Here is a 19,292-nt window from a genome sequence, read left to right as displayed (position 1 = left end):
CTGGGGGGGGGGGTAGATATGGATTTGGGAGAACAGGATGAGAAAAGGATCTCTGCAAGTTTCTAATTTGTGCAAGGCACTACATACCCAACTAAAAGTAAGAAAATTCCACAACGCACAAAAACATACATCAGAATAATGAACTTTACAGAGAGAAGGAAAATACAAATAATATAAGTAGTTTACACAGCAGCACCAAGTAAAAATATATGGTGTTTCATAATATAAGTTCTCCATTATGGCCCACATCAGCTAGGCTCATGGTTTTGCCAAAAAAAGACACGGACACTTCAAACCCCAAATCGTACTGCCTAATCTCACTATTAAATCAAGACTGTAAGATCGTTACGATGGTGCTAACCTCACGTCTTAAATGTATAATAGGTGGATACATCCACCCCAACAAAACGGGATTTATCCCGCAATGTGATATAACAAATAATATAAGGAAAACCATGGATGTTATCCACTTCGGCAAACCCCACCAATCTTATTCCTCACTTATCTTGTTGCTTGACATTGAAAAGGCTTTTGATACAGTAGAATCTGGCTACCTAAGAGATTAATACAAATGAATTTTGGCAATAAACTTACACAAGCAATAGATTCTTTATACTTTTCTCCTATAGCTCACCTTCACATCAGTGGGACATATTCCCAAGAGTTTTCTTTGTTTAGAGGCACCCGACAGGAGTGTCCCCTCTCCCCTTTACTTTTCGCGATCACCATAGAACCCTTAGTCCTACAGATCCGGAACAATCCCCAAATCTCTGGAGTGCAAATAGATGGAAAACATTTTAAAGTAAGTGTCTTTGTTGATGATCTGGCAATTTATGTGACAGATCCATATAAATCAATGCCAGCACTTAAAGACCATTTTATAACCAAACTATCCACAAATTCTACCAAATATATTAAGAAAATTTCTCTTTTCAATGGACCCACTCGTATTGGCAATATTTAGGAGTCAAAATTCCCCTTAATCTATGAGAGTTAATTAAATTAAACCACTTGGAGGCAAATAAATCCATATTAGGACTTCTAAAACAATGGGATGGCAAACTATTGTCTTGGTTTGAATGCATGAATATTATAAAATCCTTTATTTTACCAAAATTCCTATTTTATTTCAGAGAGATTCCAATACTCGTCCCAGCTAACCTTCTCCAAAACTGGCAGAGTAACCTGAATCATTTTATTTTGCAGTTTAAAAAGCCCAGAGTGAGTTTCAACTCAATCCATAGACCAACTGTGAGGGGTGGTCTAGCATTACCGGACTTACAGATCTACTATTACGTGACTAACCAATTTAGCTAAACAATACCATATTTCTTATTCAGCAGACTGGAACCATATTGAAGAGAGCTACCTCAGCTCAGGATCTTTTCAATAATCTTTATGGAAACTCCTTAATCACCAGTTTAAGGACACCCTATCAAATCCCTTCTTAAAGCAACTTTCAAGGTCTGGGACTACATTTGCAAATTTGTAGCACCACCAGAGTCTCTAATGACTAGTTCTGTGGGCCATGAATGGTTTGTACAGTGGGTTGATCCCAATTCTTATAAACTCTGGCAAATCTCTAACTTAACCCGGTTCATTGACATCTCAAAAAACGGGCACATTATAGAGAAAGCAGTTCTGGAACAGACCAGTCTCCTGTGGTACAATTATCTATAGGTTTCACACTTACTAAATTCTCAAGCAATACAGGAGAACTTGAAAAAACCCTTAACAAGCTATGAAAGAATTTTAGCTTCTAAACTTTTAATTTAAAAGGGTTTAATTTCCAGGATATACAAAACTTTATTATTTGAGACTGACTCCTCCCTAACCACTTACCAGATAGCTTGGCATAGAGATTTAGGTAAGCAGCTTTCGGAAGCACAATGGGAAAAGCTCTGGGAATCCTCAATTTACACTTCAAAGCCACTCCAGATTCAGCTGAAATCCATCAAGGTTCTCCTAAGATGGTACTTGACACCTTCTAGGCTTTCTTTTATAAATCCCTCTATATCTCCCCTATGCTGGAAACTTTGCAACAAACGGGGTTCCTTTTTTTCGCAATTGGTTGACTTGTCAAATCAGAACAATTCTGGCAAGAGATCTTAACTCACATTAAATCAATAACAGAATATACAATACCCACCAATCTTGTTTTAATTCTTCTAAATTTATGGAACAACATAAAAAAACCCACCCCTACAAAAGATCTCATTTCAGTACTCCTGACCGCAGCTAAAAATGTTATTGCATCCAATTGGACAGACAAGTGCCTCCCAATGGTGCATCAATGGTACCTTAAAGTTTGGGATTATTTTATTTTAGATAAAATCTCAGACTGGGTGGCCTAGAAAGAAGACAACTCTTACTTTTCTAGTTTGATGGACAAGTGGAATCTGTTAATGGACAAGTTAACCGATTCCTCCATCAACAAAGACCAATCATCTCATCACAATCACCATATTTTGTACTTATTTCACTGATGTTTGTAAATTTAATGTCTGGTTCTGAATCCTAAAGACTAACTTCAGCAAATCTGAACTCTTTTACTTTTACTTTCTTTTTGTAGTTGAAAATCTAAAAGTTAAACTGATAAGAACAGATGACTTTATATAGCTAATACTTACACTTCTTAGCTGTAATGTATCCGCCATGACCACGTGCGCAACCGTTGGGCCATGCGGTCAAGCACATGGTCATAGCTTCGTACTTTTGGACAATAGCCCAAGCGGATCCTGGCCTGCACCAATCAGGGGGCCAGGTCCGCCGCCGAGAGCCTATGGGACTCTCAGCTACTGTATCAACCTATAGGTGAATTAGGGGGGGTGTTCTGGTGGTGGGTTCTGGGCATATATACCGGCCTGCGTGCCGGTGTGTCTTGTCTTGTTCTGATCTAAATAAAGTACTCTTGGCTGAATCACCCCACGTTTCCGAGTACTTTTCACTGGCGACAAAGATGCCCTTTTTGAACAGACCCGGGGGAGACCAGGCAGCACCGAGCATCGACCGCCGCAGCAGCCACGCCGCTCACCGGAGGTCTCCGCTCCATCGCCCTGCGCCTCACTCCGTCATCCGCCGACCGCATCGCATCTCGCCACGCCGCCTCGCGGCTCAACTCTGCGCTTCGCTGCACCCGAGCACCGCATTTCGCCACCCCGCTCTTTGCGGTCCAGCGCTTCGTTTTCGCAACGCCCGAGCCACGCCTCGCCACGCCGCATCCACTCGCTTTCGCAACGCCCGAGCCGCACCTCGCCACGCCGCATCCGCTCGCTCCACGCCACCCCGTGCTTCGCTGTCCCGCTCTCCGCTTCGGCTCGCAGAGCGCCTCGCCCGATCGTTCCGGCTCCTCGCCTCGTTGCCGCGCACTTCGCTTTGGCTAGCTCCGCCTACCAGCTCTCCGCTTGCCGCCAGCCCGCCGCTGACAATCCCATTCCCGCCAAACACTGCAGTGGACAAGCGCACAAGCAACTATGTCGGAGACAAACGCTTCCTCCACCTCCTCGGGGCCCTCGACTGCCGCCGCCGCCGGGACCGCGCACGAGGGGATCGCTTCCTTCGACTTGGCCCATCCCGAGCGATGGACCACTTGGGTGATGATACTAAAGAATTATCTCGCTTGCATGAAGGTCACCGACGCAGGTATGAAGAGGTCCCATCTAATACGCCTTTGTGGGATGGACACCCTCCTCCTCTTGCAGAACCTGATCTCACCCAAGGAGGTAGAGGAAGAGAGTTTTGAGGACCTCATCGCGGCCCTCACTGCCCATCTAGCCCCGAAGTCCTCTAAATTCACGGCCCGCATGGACTTTTTCGCAAAGGTCCAAGCCCCAGAGCAGAAAGCGGCAGACTTCCTGGCCTACCTTCGGAAGGCCGCCATGCAATGTGCCTTTCTGAACCTGGAAGAGACATTACTGAACAAGTTCTTGGTGGGCTTACGAGAGGCAAAATTGAGAAGGCGCCTAATCCGAGATGACGACCTCACGCTGGCTAAGGCTTTGAAGGATGCGGCCGCTTTCGAAAATGCGCATCCAGGCCACAGCGGACACCGAGTCCACCGCACTCAAACCATCGAAGAATCAGCCGACTCCGAGGAGGACGAAGTTCTGCAACTCCAGCGTCAGCCCTCGCGACCGCATCGCCCAAGGGGAGCCCCGCTAGCGAGGACTGATCTGCACTCCATCGACCTTCACACGATCTCCGACCAGCCCCAGGTAGGCGAAGTACTCCGAGACGGCCGAAACAAAATCCACGTTTCGGTCCGGGTAGAGGGGTCCCCCTGTAGCATGGAGCTCGATACCGGCTCAGAGTTTACGATAATCTCAGAGGACACACTGCGGAGACTGTGTCCCAAAGGGGGGCCACCTCTGCGCAAGCCACATTTTAGACTTCAGGACTTTAATAAGAACCCGGTGGCTGTACGGGGCTGGGGCAAGTTCAAGGTGGAGTTCCAGGACTTTAAAGGAGAACTTGAGATCTTAGTGGTGGGCGGCCAGCTTTCCAGCCTCCTGGGAATTTCTTGGTTTAAACCACTGGGTTTGACCATCGGAGGGCTTCACCAGTTAAACCAGTTACGGAGTCTCGATTTCACAGCGGTGTGCGACAAGTTCCTGCGGGTTTTCGATGGTTCCTTCGGCAAGTTCACGGGGCCACCAATCTCCCTGGACCTGGATCCCGCTGTCCGCCCCATCCGGATAAAGGCCAGGCACCCGCCCTTAACAATGAGGCCGAAAATCGAGGCAGAATTGGATAAGTTGGTGGCCCAAGTAGTGTTGGAACCGGTGGCATCAGCACGCTGGGAAACCCCCATAGTCACACCGGTCAAGCCAAACGGGGACGTCCAGATCTGTGCTGATTATAAGTGCACGTTAAACAAAGCACTGCAGGACCACGCGTACCCCGTACCGGTGTTCAGTCATGTGCTGGCAGCACTCGCGGGGGCTCGCATATTCGGCAAGCTAGACTTGGCACAGGCCTATCAGCAGCTGCCGGTGGACGCCGCCACGGCGGAAGCCCAGACGATTGCCACGCACAGGGGGGCTTTCAGGGTCCACCGGCTCCAGTTCAGGGTATCTGTGGCTCCGGGGATTTTCCAATCTTTCATGGACTCTCTCCTCAAAGGTATCCCTGGGGTACAGCCCTTTTTAGATGACGTGCTGATCGCCGCCCCCGAAGCCGCTTCGTTTGCCACCCGACTCTGCACCGTTCTACGCCGTTTCGACCAAGCGGGGCTGAAGGTGAAGCGCGAAAAATGCCTGCTCGGCGTTCACAAGGTGGAGTTCCTCAGCTTCGCGGTCGACGCACACGGCATTCACCCGACGGCGGAGAAGACGAAGGCGATCTCGAACGCTCCTGCCCCCACTTCAAAGACCGAACTGCAGGCCTTCTTAGGCCTCCATAACTTTTATCACTCCTTTCTTCCCCTAAAAGCAGCAGTAGCGGAACCCCTCCATAGGCTACTCGACAAGGGCGCGCCATGGGTCTGGGGCCCGGCTCAGCAGGTGGCGTTCCTGGCGGTCAAAGATCTCCTCATCTCCAATTCGGTCCTCGCCCACATCAACGAGGACCTGCCGGTGGTGCTGGCCTGCGACGCCTCTCCATGTGGGGTCGGGGCGGTCCTGGGGCACAAGCTGCCTGATGGTTTGGAGGTCCCAGTGGTCTACTACTCCCGTACCTTGTCTGCGGCTGAGCGCAATTATGCGCAAATTGACAAAGAGGCTCCTGCTATCGTGGCCGGGGTGAAAAAATTTCACCACTACCTATACGGCCGGCCCTTCACGGTCCTTACGGACCACAAGCCTCTCCTGGGTTTGCTCGCCCCGGACCGCCAGACCCCCCACATTACTTCACCTCGTGTAATCCCGTGGTCCGTCTTCCTGGCGGGCTACAACTACACGCTCCTTCACCGGCCCGGGAAAGCAATGGGACATGCTGACGCCCTGAGCCGTCTTCCCCTACCAGAAACGGAGCCAGACCCGGCCCCGGCTCACCAGGTCGCGCTGCTGGAGACCCTACCAGACCAGCCGGTCCACGTGCGAGAGGTGGCTCGTCGCACCGCCAAAGATCCGATTCTCTGCCGCGTCTTGGACTGGGTAAGAAGGGGGTGGCCGGTGATCACGGCCGGACAGGACTTCTCGGTCTATGCCTCACGTAAGGACGAACTGTTGGCGCACAAGGGTTGTGTGTTATGGGGAGGCCGGGTGGTGATCCCGTCTCCTCTCCGAGATCGGGTGCTCTCAGCATTGCACGAGGATCACCCGGGCGTGGTGCGAATGAAAGCCCTAGCTCGGAGTTATGTGTGGTGGCCCGGCCTCGATCAAGACATTGAAAGACTGGCGAAGCAATGTCAACTCTGCCAGGCTTTCCGGCCCGCACCGCCCCGAGTGCCGGAACGAGCCTGGGAATCTTCCCACAAGCCCTGGTCCCGGCTGCACTTGGACTTTGCGGGGCCGTTCCAGGGACAAATCTTTTTCATTCTAGTTGACGCTTATAGTAAGTGGCTACAAGTGGCGCCAGTGCCGTCTACCTCCTCAAAGGCGGCCATCAGAGCAATGCGCCACATTTTCAGCTCCCACGGTCTTCCGGACACTCTGGTGACTGACAACGGCACGGCATTTACCTCCAGCGAGTTCCAGGACTTCACGAGGTACTGTGGGATCCGCCACGTCTGGGCAGCACCATTCCACCCAGCCACCAACGGCCAGGTGGAGCGCATGGTGCGGACCACAAAGGAAGCGCTACGAAAGTTTGAAAGCAAGGACTGGGACTACAAGCTGGCGGTGTTCCTGTTCGGTCAGCGCACGACACCTCACACCGAGACCGGCCGCAGCCCGGCGGAGCTCCTGATGGGCCGCCGCCTCACCTCCAGACTGGACCGACTGCATCCGGACCGGGCCCCCGAGGTGGAACCGACAACGGAGTCGCATTCAGCAGCCAGAGGGTTCTTTCCAGAGGACCCGGTCTACGCACGGAATTATGCGCAAGGGTCACCCTGGATCCCCGCACGGGTTATAAGGGTGCGGGGACCTCGGTCATACGAGGTCTCCTGTGAGGATGGCCAACTGCTCCACCGCCACATTTATCAACTGCGGCGCCGGGTCCTCCCCAACGATCCCGAGGACCTAGAGTGCACAGAGACCGACGAAGCAGCAGTCAACGAGCCGGCGCAGCAGACCCCAGTCGCCGTTCCAGTCCAGTCCGCTCCGGAGCCTCCTGCGTTGCCACTACCAACGCCACAACCAACCTCCCCGCCGCGGTCCTCCGAGGCAACCCCGACCGTCGCCCCAGAGCTGCGCCGCTCCACTAGGGCTCGGAAGTCCCCAGCGTACCTCCAGGACTTTGTGTGTGGGTAGTCTGAACTATGGGGGGAAGACTGTAATGTATCCGCCATGACCACGTGCGCGACTGTTGGGCCATGCGGTCAAGCACATGGTCATAGCTTCGTACTTTTGGACAATAGCCCAAGCGGATCCTGGCCTGCACCAATCAGGGGGCCAGGTCCGCCGCCGAGAGCCTATGGGACTCTCGGCTACTGTATCAACCTATAGGTGAATTAGGGGGTGTGTTCTGGTGGTGGGTTCTGGGCATATATACCGGCCTGCGTGCCGGTGTGTCTTGTCTTATTCTGATCTAAATAAAGTACTCTTGGCTGAATCCCCCCACGTTTCCGAGTACTTTTCATTAGCCCAAAGGCCAAGAAGCGATTTTGAGAGGTCAAAACAAAATAACATTTGAAAATACTTGGTCCAAATTTTATAAATGGATGGAAGAAAATAATATTTGAATATATAAACTTTATAGACACTTAATCCAAATATATGTAAAAGACTATATATTATAATCACAAGAGAAAATATAAGGTGGGGAAAGAGAAAAAATATAACTGGAAATTGTATGACGCTAACAATTAGAGGTGGTATGGATGTAATGATATTCCCTGAATTTATGATCTTTATGTTTTTATGTTTGCATGTCTATATGTTTTGTCGATTTTTATAAAATAATTAAAAAGAAAATCTAAAAGTTGTTCCACTACTTATTGAAGCATAGCACACAGTTATAATGTTGTTGCTCCATCATTTTGTTTGTGACAAAGATGTTTAAATAAGAAAGAAGAAGAAGAAGAGATTGGATTTATAGCCCGCCCTTCACTACCCAAAGGTGTCTCAGAGTGGCTTAAAAAACTCCTTTCCCTTCCCCTCCTCACAACAGACACCCTGTGAGGTAAGTGGGGCTCAGAGAGCTCTTAACAAAAACTGATCTTTTTCAAGAACAGCTCTTATCAGAGCTACGGCTTGCCCAAGGCCACCCAGCCAGGTGCAAGTGGAGGAGTGGAGGATCAAACCCGGTTCTCCCAGATTAGAGTCTGCATACTTAACCACTACACCAAACTGGCTCTTAAATAAAATTATTAAATTAAAAAAAATTGTGGCCCAGATCTTGAATAAGCTGCTACTCTACTGGAAAGCCTTACCCTAAGAGCAACTAAGCTGCACATAAATCATACAACTAGTAAGTTCGGGGATGGGGGACTAATTAAAAGTGAGTAATATTTTCTCTTTAGTGGCAATTTGAACCCCTGGGTGAACTGAAAGCAAAGCTCCTGCACAAGAAAAAGGGTTGCAAAACTGTTTCTTATGGGAAAGAGACATCCTGCATTACACCTCTTTTAACTTCTCTATGGTAAGGACCTAACAGAAGCAGAAGAGATTAGGAAGGGATGGCAAGAATACACAGAAGAACTATACAAGAAGGATCTCGATGTCCTTGACAACCATGATGGTGTGATCACTGTCCTCAAACCACACATCCTGGATTGTGAAGTCAAATGGACCTTAGAAAGCAATACTAACAACAAAGCTAGCAGAGATGACAGTATCCCAGCTGAGCTAGTCAAAGTTCTAAAAGATCATGCTGTTAAAGTGCTACATTCCATATGCCAGCAAAATTGGAATATGCAATGGTGGCCACAGGATTGGAAAAGGTCAGTTTACATCCCAATCCCAATGAAGGGCAATGCCAAGGAATGTTCAGAGTATTGCACAATTGCACTCATTTCACACGCTAGCAAGGTCATGCTCAAGATCCTACAAGCTAGGCTTCAGCAGTATCTGGATAGAGAAGTGCCAGAAGTACAAGCTGGGTTTCGAAGAGGTAGAGGAACCAGAGATCAAATTGCCAACATTCACTGGATTATGGAGAAAGCAAGGGAGTACCAGAAAAAGATCTACTTCTGCTTTATTGACTATGCTAAAGCCTTTGATTGTGTGGATCACAACAAACTGTGGCAAGTCCTTAAAGAGATGGGAGTACCAGACGACCTCACATGTCTCCTAAGAAGCCTGTATAAGGGTCAAAAAGTGACAGAACTGGACATGGAACAACTGATTAATTTAGCATAGGAAAAGGAGTATGGCGAGGATGTATATTGTCACCCTGTTTATTTAATTTATATGCAGAGTACATCATGCAAAATGCTGGCCTGGATGAATCACAAACTGGAATTAAGATTGCTGAGAAATACATCAACAACCTCAGATATGCAGACGATACCATTCTAATGGCAGAAAGTGAAGAGGACCTAAAGAGCCTCTTGCTCAGAGTAAAAGAGGAGAGCGCAAAAGTTGGCTTGAAACTCAACATCAAAAAAACTAAGATCATGACATCCGGTCCCATCACTCCTTGGCAAATAGAAAGGGAAGTCATGGAAGCAGTGACAGACTTCACGTTCCTGGGATCCAAGATCACTGCAGATGGTGACTGCAGCCATGAAATTAAAAGACACCTGCTCTTTGGGAGGAAAGCTATTACAAACCTGGACAGCATAAAAAAAGTAGAGACATCATCCTGCCAACAAAAGTACATATGGTCAAAGCAATGGTATTCCTAGTAGTAATGTACGGCTGCTAGAGTTGGACCATAAGGAAGGCCGAGAGCACGAGGAGGAGAAGCAGAAGAAGCAGAAGCAGAAGAAGAAGCAGAAGAAGAAGCAGACAAAGTAGCAGCAGCAGAAGAAGAGGAGGAGGAGGAAGAGATTGGATTTATACCACACGCTTCACTTGGAGTGGCTTACAAACTCCTTTCCTTTCCCCTCCCGACAACAGACCCTTTGTGAGGTAGGTGGGGCCGAGAGAGCTCTTTCCAAAACTGTCCTTGAGAGAACAGCCCTGACAGAGCTATGGCTTGCCCAAGGTCATCCAGTAGCTGCAAGTGGAGGAGTGGAGAATCAAACCTGGTTCTCCCAGATTAGAGTCCGCACACTTAAGCACTACACCAAACGAGGAATAGATGTTTCCGAATTATGGTGCTCGAGAAGACTCTTGAGAGTCCATTGGACTGCAAGGAGATCCAATCAGTCAATCCTAAAAGTAATCAACCCTGACTGTTCCCTGGAAGGCAGCTGAAGGTGAAGCTCAAATACTTTGGCCACCAAATGAGAAGGGAGCACTCACCGGAGAAGACCCTGATGCTGGAAACGACTGAAGGTAAAAGAAGAAGGGGATGGCAAAGGATGAGATGGCTAGACAGTGTTATTGATGCAGCGAACATGGAATTGGGCAGACTCCAGAGGATGGCAGAGGACAGGGGGCCTGGCATGATGTGGTCCAGTAGCTGTGCAGCCCTACTTGCAATAATGTTCCATTCTACCAGAGTTTGGGAGGGGGGGTGTCTGAAAATGAGTTATTTTTTAACCTGGAAGTGCCATACATTAAGATATAGATTTTTATTTTAAAAAAACAAAAACAACAACAGCTGGTATCCCCCCAAAAGTTTGGTGTGCCATACTCCAACCCAGATTTCCTCTAGTAGATTTTTTTAGCACTGCCACCACTACTATGCTTACATGATCCTGGAAAAAAAGTTAGCCATATGACTATGGCAGTGAGCTTAAAAGGAATAATTATTTAAGAAAGGTGCTCAATGCAAAGGGGAAAGTGGAAAGGCAGCATTGCATAGTTGTTAAGAATGCTGGACTAGGATCTGGGAGATTCAGGTTCGAATCCCCACAGAGGCTTGCTGGATGATCTTGGGACAGTCACACACAGCCTCACCTACCTCAAAGAGTTGTCACTGTGAAGGTAAAATAGAGGATGAGAGAACTGTGACTTTGGGTCCCCACTGCAGAGAATTTATTTTTATTTCTTTAAAATATTTATTAGCCACATTTTTTTTCCTTAGGAAGCTCAAAGTAGCTTACAATATTAATCAAATACATAAAACACATTTCATAAAAAAACATAAAAGCAGAATATGTATAAACTAATGTGTCGGGAAAAACCAGTCTTATTCAAAACACATGCCTTTTACACTGGAAGTTCATAGAGTTTGCAGTGCCGTTGGGCTTGGTGAGAGGTTTTAGACATTTGACTGTTACAAGCAAACTGGCGACTTCCATTCATTTATCTGACAGGTCACCTGACAATACAGCAACCTTGCCTACAGCCCTGCTCGGAAAGCAGCAGTATTCTAGGCCAGGAAATTGGAGAGGATGGGAAAGAGGAGGAACACAATGCATTGATACTTCTCCCTAAATCCCATCATAAGCCCACCATTACTTTTTTGGGGGTAATTTGTGTGTTCGTGTATATGTGCTTGCATGCCTGGAAGTCATGTTTGACTACTGGTGACCCCTAGTGGGGCATGGGCGTTTCAGAGGTGGCTTGTTATTGCCTGCCTCTGCGTCCCAGTCTTGATATTCCTTGGAGGTCTCCCTTCCAAGTACTTGCCAGGGTCGGCACTGCTTAGCTTACAAGATCTGACAAGATCAGGCTTGCCTGGGCTATCCAGGTCATGGCCTACCATCACTTTTCAGTAATTCTGTCCATTTTCTGTAGCAAGTCCTGAGTGGGAGAGACACTATGTTGTAAGTAATGTTAACTGAAGAAACATGCACAGAGTTACCAGGCAACATATGATGAGGGGGCTATATATGCTCCCTCTTAACCTGCATTTACCACTGAACAACCAGGAAAGAGTAAGAACGCATCAGGGGGCATATATGCGGATGCACGTTTTAGCATGTACACACATATACTCCTGACAAAAAGCAAACATCCATCTGACAAACGCGAAACTGATTCTAGACTTTTACAAGAAGCAATTACTCATCTTATGTACAACATTTTTGCAAATACATCACAGATTACAGATGTGCGCACACCACTACACACATCCTAGTGGTTGACCAGCAGTTTAAAAATTATAGGTGATATTGTACTAAGAGCTACCACTGGAGCTTATGTTTGCATGCCAAAATCATTCCAGATCTTTTGAGAGAATCTCAAACAATCAAAGCAGATGTACAATGTAACACGCTACAGTGAATCATTTCCATCTACACTATTTCCACTCACCTGGTACCTCAAGATCCACAAGGGAACCCTTCACTTATGAAATTATTTCATGACTGCTCATAACATACATAAATAAAATGAGATCATTATCCTCATAATGTGTGGGGAGGAGAGAGAGACAGAGAACTCCCTGGAGGTGCTATGAGTTTCATCTGCTTTATGCATAGAGACACACTTGCAGATACACACAAGGTCCCTGCGAGTGCAAGATGCGACACCCTGTGTCTGCACTGTCGGGCAGGTTTTTTAAACTGGGGCAGGTTTAACTCCCTCTCGACTCTGACCCTCAGCTGGAAGATGAAATAGCTCGATGCTTTTGCCCAATCACAGTGTCATTGTCAAAGGAATATGATCAGTGGAGGTATAGGAATAAGAAATATCCGTTATTGATTTATGGACTTTTTATTTATGTTGCCTCTCCTGGGGAACCGGACCCAGGTGGCTTACAAAATAATAATAAAAAATAAAGATTAAAAGTTATAAATTGAAACTCAGCCCTAAAAAAATCCCAGCCGAAGATTTAAAAAAACAACAACACGCAGAGCTTAAAATGAGTTTAAGAATTTCAGACTAAAAGCACACTATAATTTTTTTTTGAAAGATTAAAGCCTGGATAAAAGTAAATGTTTTGGCCTAGTGCCTGAACGAGAATGATGCAGGTCAGGGCCAGAGCTACGGTGGGGCCTCCCGGGGCCCAGCCCTCCAACCTCTTCCCCAAGGCCCCACAACTTTTGGGGAGAAGTGGGGGGAAGTTTAAATGCTTTGAGAGAGAAGTGGGGGCAGGCCCCGTGCACGCCTGCACTCCAAGCCACAAATATGCGGCTTGGAGTGCAGGCGCGCGGCCCCCGCTTCTCCCTCAAAGCATTAAAGGGAGCCTTTAAATGCTTTGGAGGAGAAGCAGGAGCCGCGCATGAATTCCAGTGCTCTCCAACTTTTTAAAAGGCCCCCCAAACTAAAAAAAACCCTGGCTACGGGCAATGCTCCCTCTAAGCTGCGGAGTCTCGTGAGCAAAAATTCTATTTCGTGAGCTGCTGGCATTAAAGCTGTGAGCCAGCGATTGGGCTGCTGCGTAAATCAGTTTGCTCTGGAGTCCTCCTTCCTGAGCTAAGACAAAAATGTGTGAGCTGTAGGCTAAAAAACTGTGAGCTAGCTCACACTAACTCAGCTTAGAGGGAACACTGGCTACGGGCCGGGTGTAGGCACCAGATGAGCCTCAAGTAGTATAGGCACCAGATGGGCCTCGAGGGATGCCACTGCTGTGAAAGTCCTGTCTCCAGTTGCCACCAAGCCTCCCTTCTGAAGGCAGGGCACACACAGCAGGATTCGTGAAGTGGATCTTGACTGGTAGGTTGGGCGACGGGACAGGAACATTGTTTCATATAAGACATAACCTTCGAAGTCATGGCGCCCCTTCAGATAATTCTGACAAAGACGTGCTGAAGCCAACTTCATCAGATGATGAAAATTTATACAGACGTTTTATGGCATGCGATATCTCAAAAACATTCCCAGTCTAGTAGTTTGCAAAGCTATTTTAGAATATATTATTAGCTGTGGTCAAAACCCCTAAAGGTAGAACAAAATTCTAAATGATGCCGGGAATCTGAGACTGACCTGCCTTCTCAGATATGAAGGTTCTTCAAATATGAACAATATTAACTATTTTATGGTTCAAAGAAAGAAAGAAAAATCACTTTTATAAATATACTGTTATCATATCCTGAGTGACAATTCATTACGGCATACCTGACAGGAGTAAGGCACATCATGTTACAACTGAATTTCTCAAAGTATGTTAAAGGTTTGAGATAAACACAAATAGGATTCTTATTTCAAACACATAAGGCATTATTACTCTCTGTTACTGTAAATTACTTGGCAATAGTTTCCTGATTGAGTCATTCACTGTTGCATATGTGGTGATAAAGTGATGTGTTCCGGTAGCCTTTATGAAGTCAAGAAGGAACTAAGAACTTAATTACAACAATTAAAACCAGGTTTCCAGATAACACCCAAGTTTATTAGGAATCTGAAAGCCTGTATACACTGTTCAGAGAGAGAGAGCACCAAGTTCAGCATTCCAAAAATAGCACTCTGTTCAGTCTTCCAAAATCTGCTACACAACTCTTAGGCAAAAGTTCCTCAAAGTGGCAGAAGGTTCCTTGTGTAGTATACTTTTTGCCCGTCAGCCCAACATAATACAAATTTTGGGGAAGATTTAAACAAACACACTGCAATGGAAGGGTTCAAATTAATTTATCACACTGATCAAGCCAGCCAATGCAATCTCAAGTTTCCTTACAACTTTTTGCCTCTCATATTAATGGGTCACAGTTTAAAACTTTTTTTCCCATCATGCACAGAGGAGTGAAGACCAGTCTTTTGCTTAAAAAATTGGTATCGATATCATGAAATCATTAGTGGGGCATAAAGAGTCCAAGCAGCAAAAATGATTATAATAATAGTAATCATTTTTGCTGAGTTTTTTGTTTATTTAGGCATTATATATAGCTACATCTACAGGTTTCCCTTGCTCAAAAGCCAGTTGAATCCAACTCTAGGGGTGCGGTGCTCAGTCGAATCCAACTCTAGGGGTGCAGTTAATCCTTCCCAGATCATTGCTCACCTGCAACTCCTTACCTAGCTTTTTTCTAATCTTTGAATCTATAAAGGTTTCTGTTTATTTATTTATACTTTCGACTTGCTATACCGCCCTAACCCCGAAGGGTCTCTGGGCGGTTTACATGTAATGGGTTCTAAGAACGCTTAATCCCTAACTAGGGCCACATGAGATGGGGGCGGGGCTGCCTACCGGCACCCAGGTGGTGGGCCTGTTGTTGCTTCTGGCTTCTGTTGCTCAAAGCTAGTCGAATCCAACTCTGGGGGGTGGTGCTCATCTCCATTTCCAAGCCGAAGAGCCAGCGCTGTCCGAAGATGTTTCTGTGGTCATGTGGCCGGCATGACTAAACGCCGAGGTGCACGGAACACTGTTACCTTCCCACTGAAGCGGTACCTATTTATCTACTTGCAATTTCTTGCTTTCGAACTGCAAGGTTGGCAGGAGCTGGGGCCAGAGACGGGAGTTTACTCCATCACGCGGCACTGGTGTCTCGAACTGCTGAGCTACCAACCTTCTGGTCTGCTAAATAAAGGCCAACAAATGGTAGAGCCCCCAGCACCACATGTATCCTCCTAACCACAGCCACTAACAGCCTGCTGAAACAGAAAAAAAATTCTTACATTCCCAGAAGATTCTCATAACACAGGCTTCGGCACGTCTGCAGTGCAAAGATATTCCATCACAAAGTCCAGCTACCTGCCTTAGGTGCATCTCTTGAGCTTGAGTGAGGGGGAGAGGGAGCAAGATGACTTGGCCGCTCGTGCCTCGTGTCAGCTCTTGCCCAAGGGTCCAATGCCACCAACAACAGCCCTGCCCCCCTTTTGCTGGTTGTGGGACACTGGGGGTGAAGGGGGCCAGGTGCTTTCTCTTTGGTTCATGATGCATCTTTAAAGAGGGATGAGTGGAGTCAGCTCTACCTCTGATGGCAATCCTGCCCTCCTGCCCTGAGATCTACTACTCTGGTGCTGGTCTTTGCTATGGCATCAAAGATGCAACGGGAAAGGTTGTGATTGGCCAAGGACACCGGGGGGGGGTCATCTTCCTTGTAGCAAAGAGATAATCTATGTTTATGGCGTGGACTGCTAAATCTGCATATTTACTGGATGGTGTTCAGGCATTGCGCTGAAGAACACAGTACAGACTTGTGCAGGAGTAGGCTGCCCGCATGATCCTAAAAGGAAGATAGTCCCCCAATGGACTCTGAGGTATGTGTCCACCCACAAAGACAACATGCTGACCTCCGCCCCGCCCCCACCCACAAAAAAGCTGGTGATGGGCACGAACAGCTGCTTCTACCACTTCTTGCCTTATAACTGGTTCTTTCCCTGGTTATTCCCAACAGGCAGGCTGGGGGGGTCACTGCCAGTGGCCAAGCTATCAGTGGCCTCACTGATGCTGCTCCAAGGCCGACAGAATGTGTGGCCAATAAAGCTGTGGGCTGGTTTTCTCCTCTCTGGTCTGTGCTGTCCTTCTCTCCTTCCCCTCCTGACTGGTCCCTGCACTAGGTACAAGCAGCAGCCTCTGAATGGCTTATCTCAACGCCTTTTCAGGGCCAATCCAAACACACAGAAACCAGGCACTGGGAAATACCTTTAGCACCACATATTGAATATTTCCATGCGAAAAATGAAGACTGATAACAGATAATTAGAACAGATAAAAGGAAGTCCTTCTTCACCCAAAGAGTGATTAACACATGGAATTCACTGCCACAGGAGGTCAGAGGACGGCGGAAGACAGGAAGGCCTGGCATGATTGGTCCATGGGGTCGCAAAGAGTTGGACTCGACTGTGCGACTGAACAACAACAAAAATAGATAGGGACTCCGGGGCAAGTGATGCTCTGTATTCTTGGTGCTTGGGGGGCGGGACAAGAGTGGGAGGGCTCCTAGTGTCCTGGCCCCACTGCTGGACCTCCTGATGGCACCTGGTATTTTCGACCATTGTGTGACAGAGTGTTGGACTAGATGGGCCATTGGCCTGATCCAACATTGGCTTCTCTGATGTCCTTACTGCTCTGCGCTAGAAACAGATCATAACCAGAGAAATGTCTAAAGTCCATGGCACCACACAACTTCTCCCTGCAGGAACATTTTTATTTTAACATGAGGGAAGAGTACACGTTGCTTTGGCAACGGTAGTCCTTCCACAGACGAACCACATATGTTTCCTGCATAACTGAACCCTGGGAACCTGACTACTGCCAGAGCCACAGGAATAGCCAAAGGAATTCCTGGGGTCCTCAGTGCCCCTCCACTTCCAGCTCTGTGTGCACCACATTTATCCCAGTCCACAAAAGGTGATATCACCCTGCAAGTTCTGCACTATATTCAAAACTGCAAAATAAGTGACTGCTACACTGCTATGATGCCCCCCCCCCAAATATTGCTGCATATGCACTTTGCAAGATGTAAGTCAAAGATGTAATCAGTTTGGGAAAGATCAGAATGCAGCCTATTAGTGTCAATACATTGGTGATGGTGTTCACTAGAACAGATTTTATCAATTTTGAAAAATGTTGTGTGCATTTGTGTGGGTGGACAGAGAGATGCCTGGCTTGAGGGGATTTTATAGCCAAAGTATCTGAAAGCAGAGAAGAAGAAGAAGAAGACAACGGAGGAGGAGATTGGATTTATACCCCGCCCTTCACTACCCAAAGGAGTCTCAAGAGCGGCTTACAAACTCCTTTCCCTTTCCCTCCCCACAACAAGGTAGGCGGGGCTGAGAGAGCTCTGACAGAAACTGCTCTTTTTCAAGAACAGCTCTGACAGAACTACGGCTTGCCCAAGGTCATCCAGCAGGTGCATGTGGAGGAGTGGGGTTTCCCCAGATTAGAGTCCACGCACTTAACCACGACACCAAACTGGCTACACCAAACAACAGCTTCACCAAAGACGTACCCAACAGGTTAGCTGAAAACACTGTTGGGGAAGAATGGTAGAACATTTAACATGCCACACATGATTCAGAGCTAAATATGTTCCAAAGAACAGTGGGACAAGCACTGACCCTTTCCGCTTAGCCTCCTACCACCCCTCCACTGTTGCTATCTATGGACCTTCCCTTTGGTCCTGCTCTGTCAATGCACGTGTTTGTTTGTAAAAGCACATGATACAAGTGCCTCAAAATTCTTGTCATGCCTTTTATTTCACCTCGAAAATTTTATTGAGGCTGGTGCCTCTGCCACTAACGCAAGCACCAACCTGAGAGAGGGGGCATTCTTTGGCTAATGTGCTCTGGTTCATTGCTTTAAGCAGCTCCTTTAAGGCGTTGCGGACTGTGGCGTGATTCCACTGCTCTGCCGGCAGGTCTTCCAACTTTGAACAACTGCAAAAACAGGGAACAGAAGAACAAACAGATGAAAAGCTTCTCCTGCAAAGATAGTCAGGATGCTTTTCACGTGTAATAGCTATAAAGCTTTGTGAACATGAGATACAGTTTCATGCTTCAGCCTTTAAACATGAAGACAAGGAGGGTTCAGCACATGACAGGGAAACATCTTGCCATCTATCCACACTGTGGGAATCAGGTGTTCGTTCCATGGAGCTCAAAGAATCTGTGCACTCTCTGAGGAGGCAGGAAAAGAACTGAAGAGGGAGGGCACTTCCCCTTCAAAGATGGAAAGAGCAATCTATTTCCCGCCTCCTAGGATGATGGGAAGAGGAGCACCCAAGCATGACAAGATACCCTCTTCATCTCAAACAAAAGTTGGCCATTTAAGCCATTCCCTCCTGCAGCAACCCAGTATTCAATCACAGTATATTTTTAAGGCCAGTGAAACCAAAAGTACACAGATAGCTGGGTGCAGGACCACATGGAAACAATCGCTTCTATTGCCTACCACTGCGTGAAACTGGCTCTTTGCCATTCATGAAGAGATAGTTTCAGTGGCTGGCCGTGTTGGTTTGCAACAGAACAGCTAGAAACAAGACCAGTGGCCAGATGTCCCGGGTATGAACTTTTGAGAGGGTATCTGATGAAAGGAGCTTTGATTCTCCAACGCTCATACCCTGAAAACCTTGTTGGTCTTGAGGTGCTACTGGACTCATATATTTAGCTCTTTGCCACAGTGTCTCAGCAAGAGGCAAAATAAGGACCTAAGCTTTCTGAGGCTCTGAATTTTCTGACTAAGCCCTACAAACAACAGAGGTGTTTATTTTTCTCATATAAATATGCAAAGCGTTTAATCACACACCTGGAGGAACTATTAAATTGGCACTGTGGAAAGTCCCCTTTTAAGAATCTTGAGTGACTGGCTGTGTTGGTTCTCCGGCAAAGAAACGGTAAGCATACTGACCGAGAAGAGCCACCAGGCAAAGC

The 19,292-nt window shown here is 47.3% G+C and overlaps 1 protein-coding gene across 1 annotated transcript in view; it reads right to left on the bottom strand.

The window, feature by feature from the left end:
* SATB2 (SATB homeobox 2) overlaps window positions 1-19,292 on the bottom strand; it is a 202,975-nt gene that overhangs the window by 108,984 nt on the left and 74,699 nt on the right. Inside the window, exon 4 of the mRNA XM_015414701.1 lies at window positions 18,176-18,299. Within this exon, the coding sequence (XP_015270187.1) occupies window positions 18,176-18,299 (124 nt within the window). The remainder of the gene's footprint in view (window positions 1-18,175; window positions 18,300-19,292) is intronic.

The sequence above is a fragment of the Gekko japonicus genome, unplaced genomic scaffold (assembly GCF_001447785.1).
Source record: "Gekko japonicus isolate JY-2015 unplaced genomic scaffold, Gekko_japonicus_V1.1 scaffold1210, whole genome shotgun sequence".
In the NCBI taxonomy this organism is placed as follows: domain Eukaryota; kingdom Metazoa; phylum Chordata; class Lepidosauria; order Squamata; family Gekkonidae; genus Gekko; species Gekko japonicus.
This window is presented reverse-complemented; position numbering and strand designations above follow the sequence as displayed.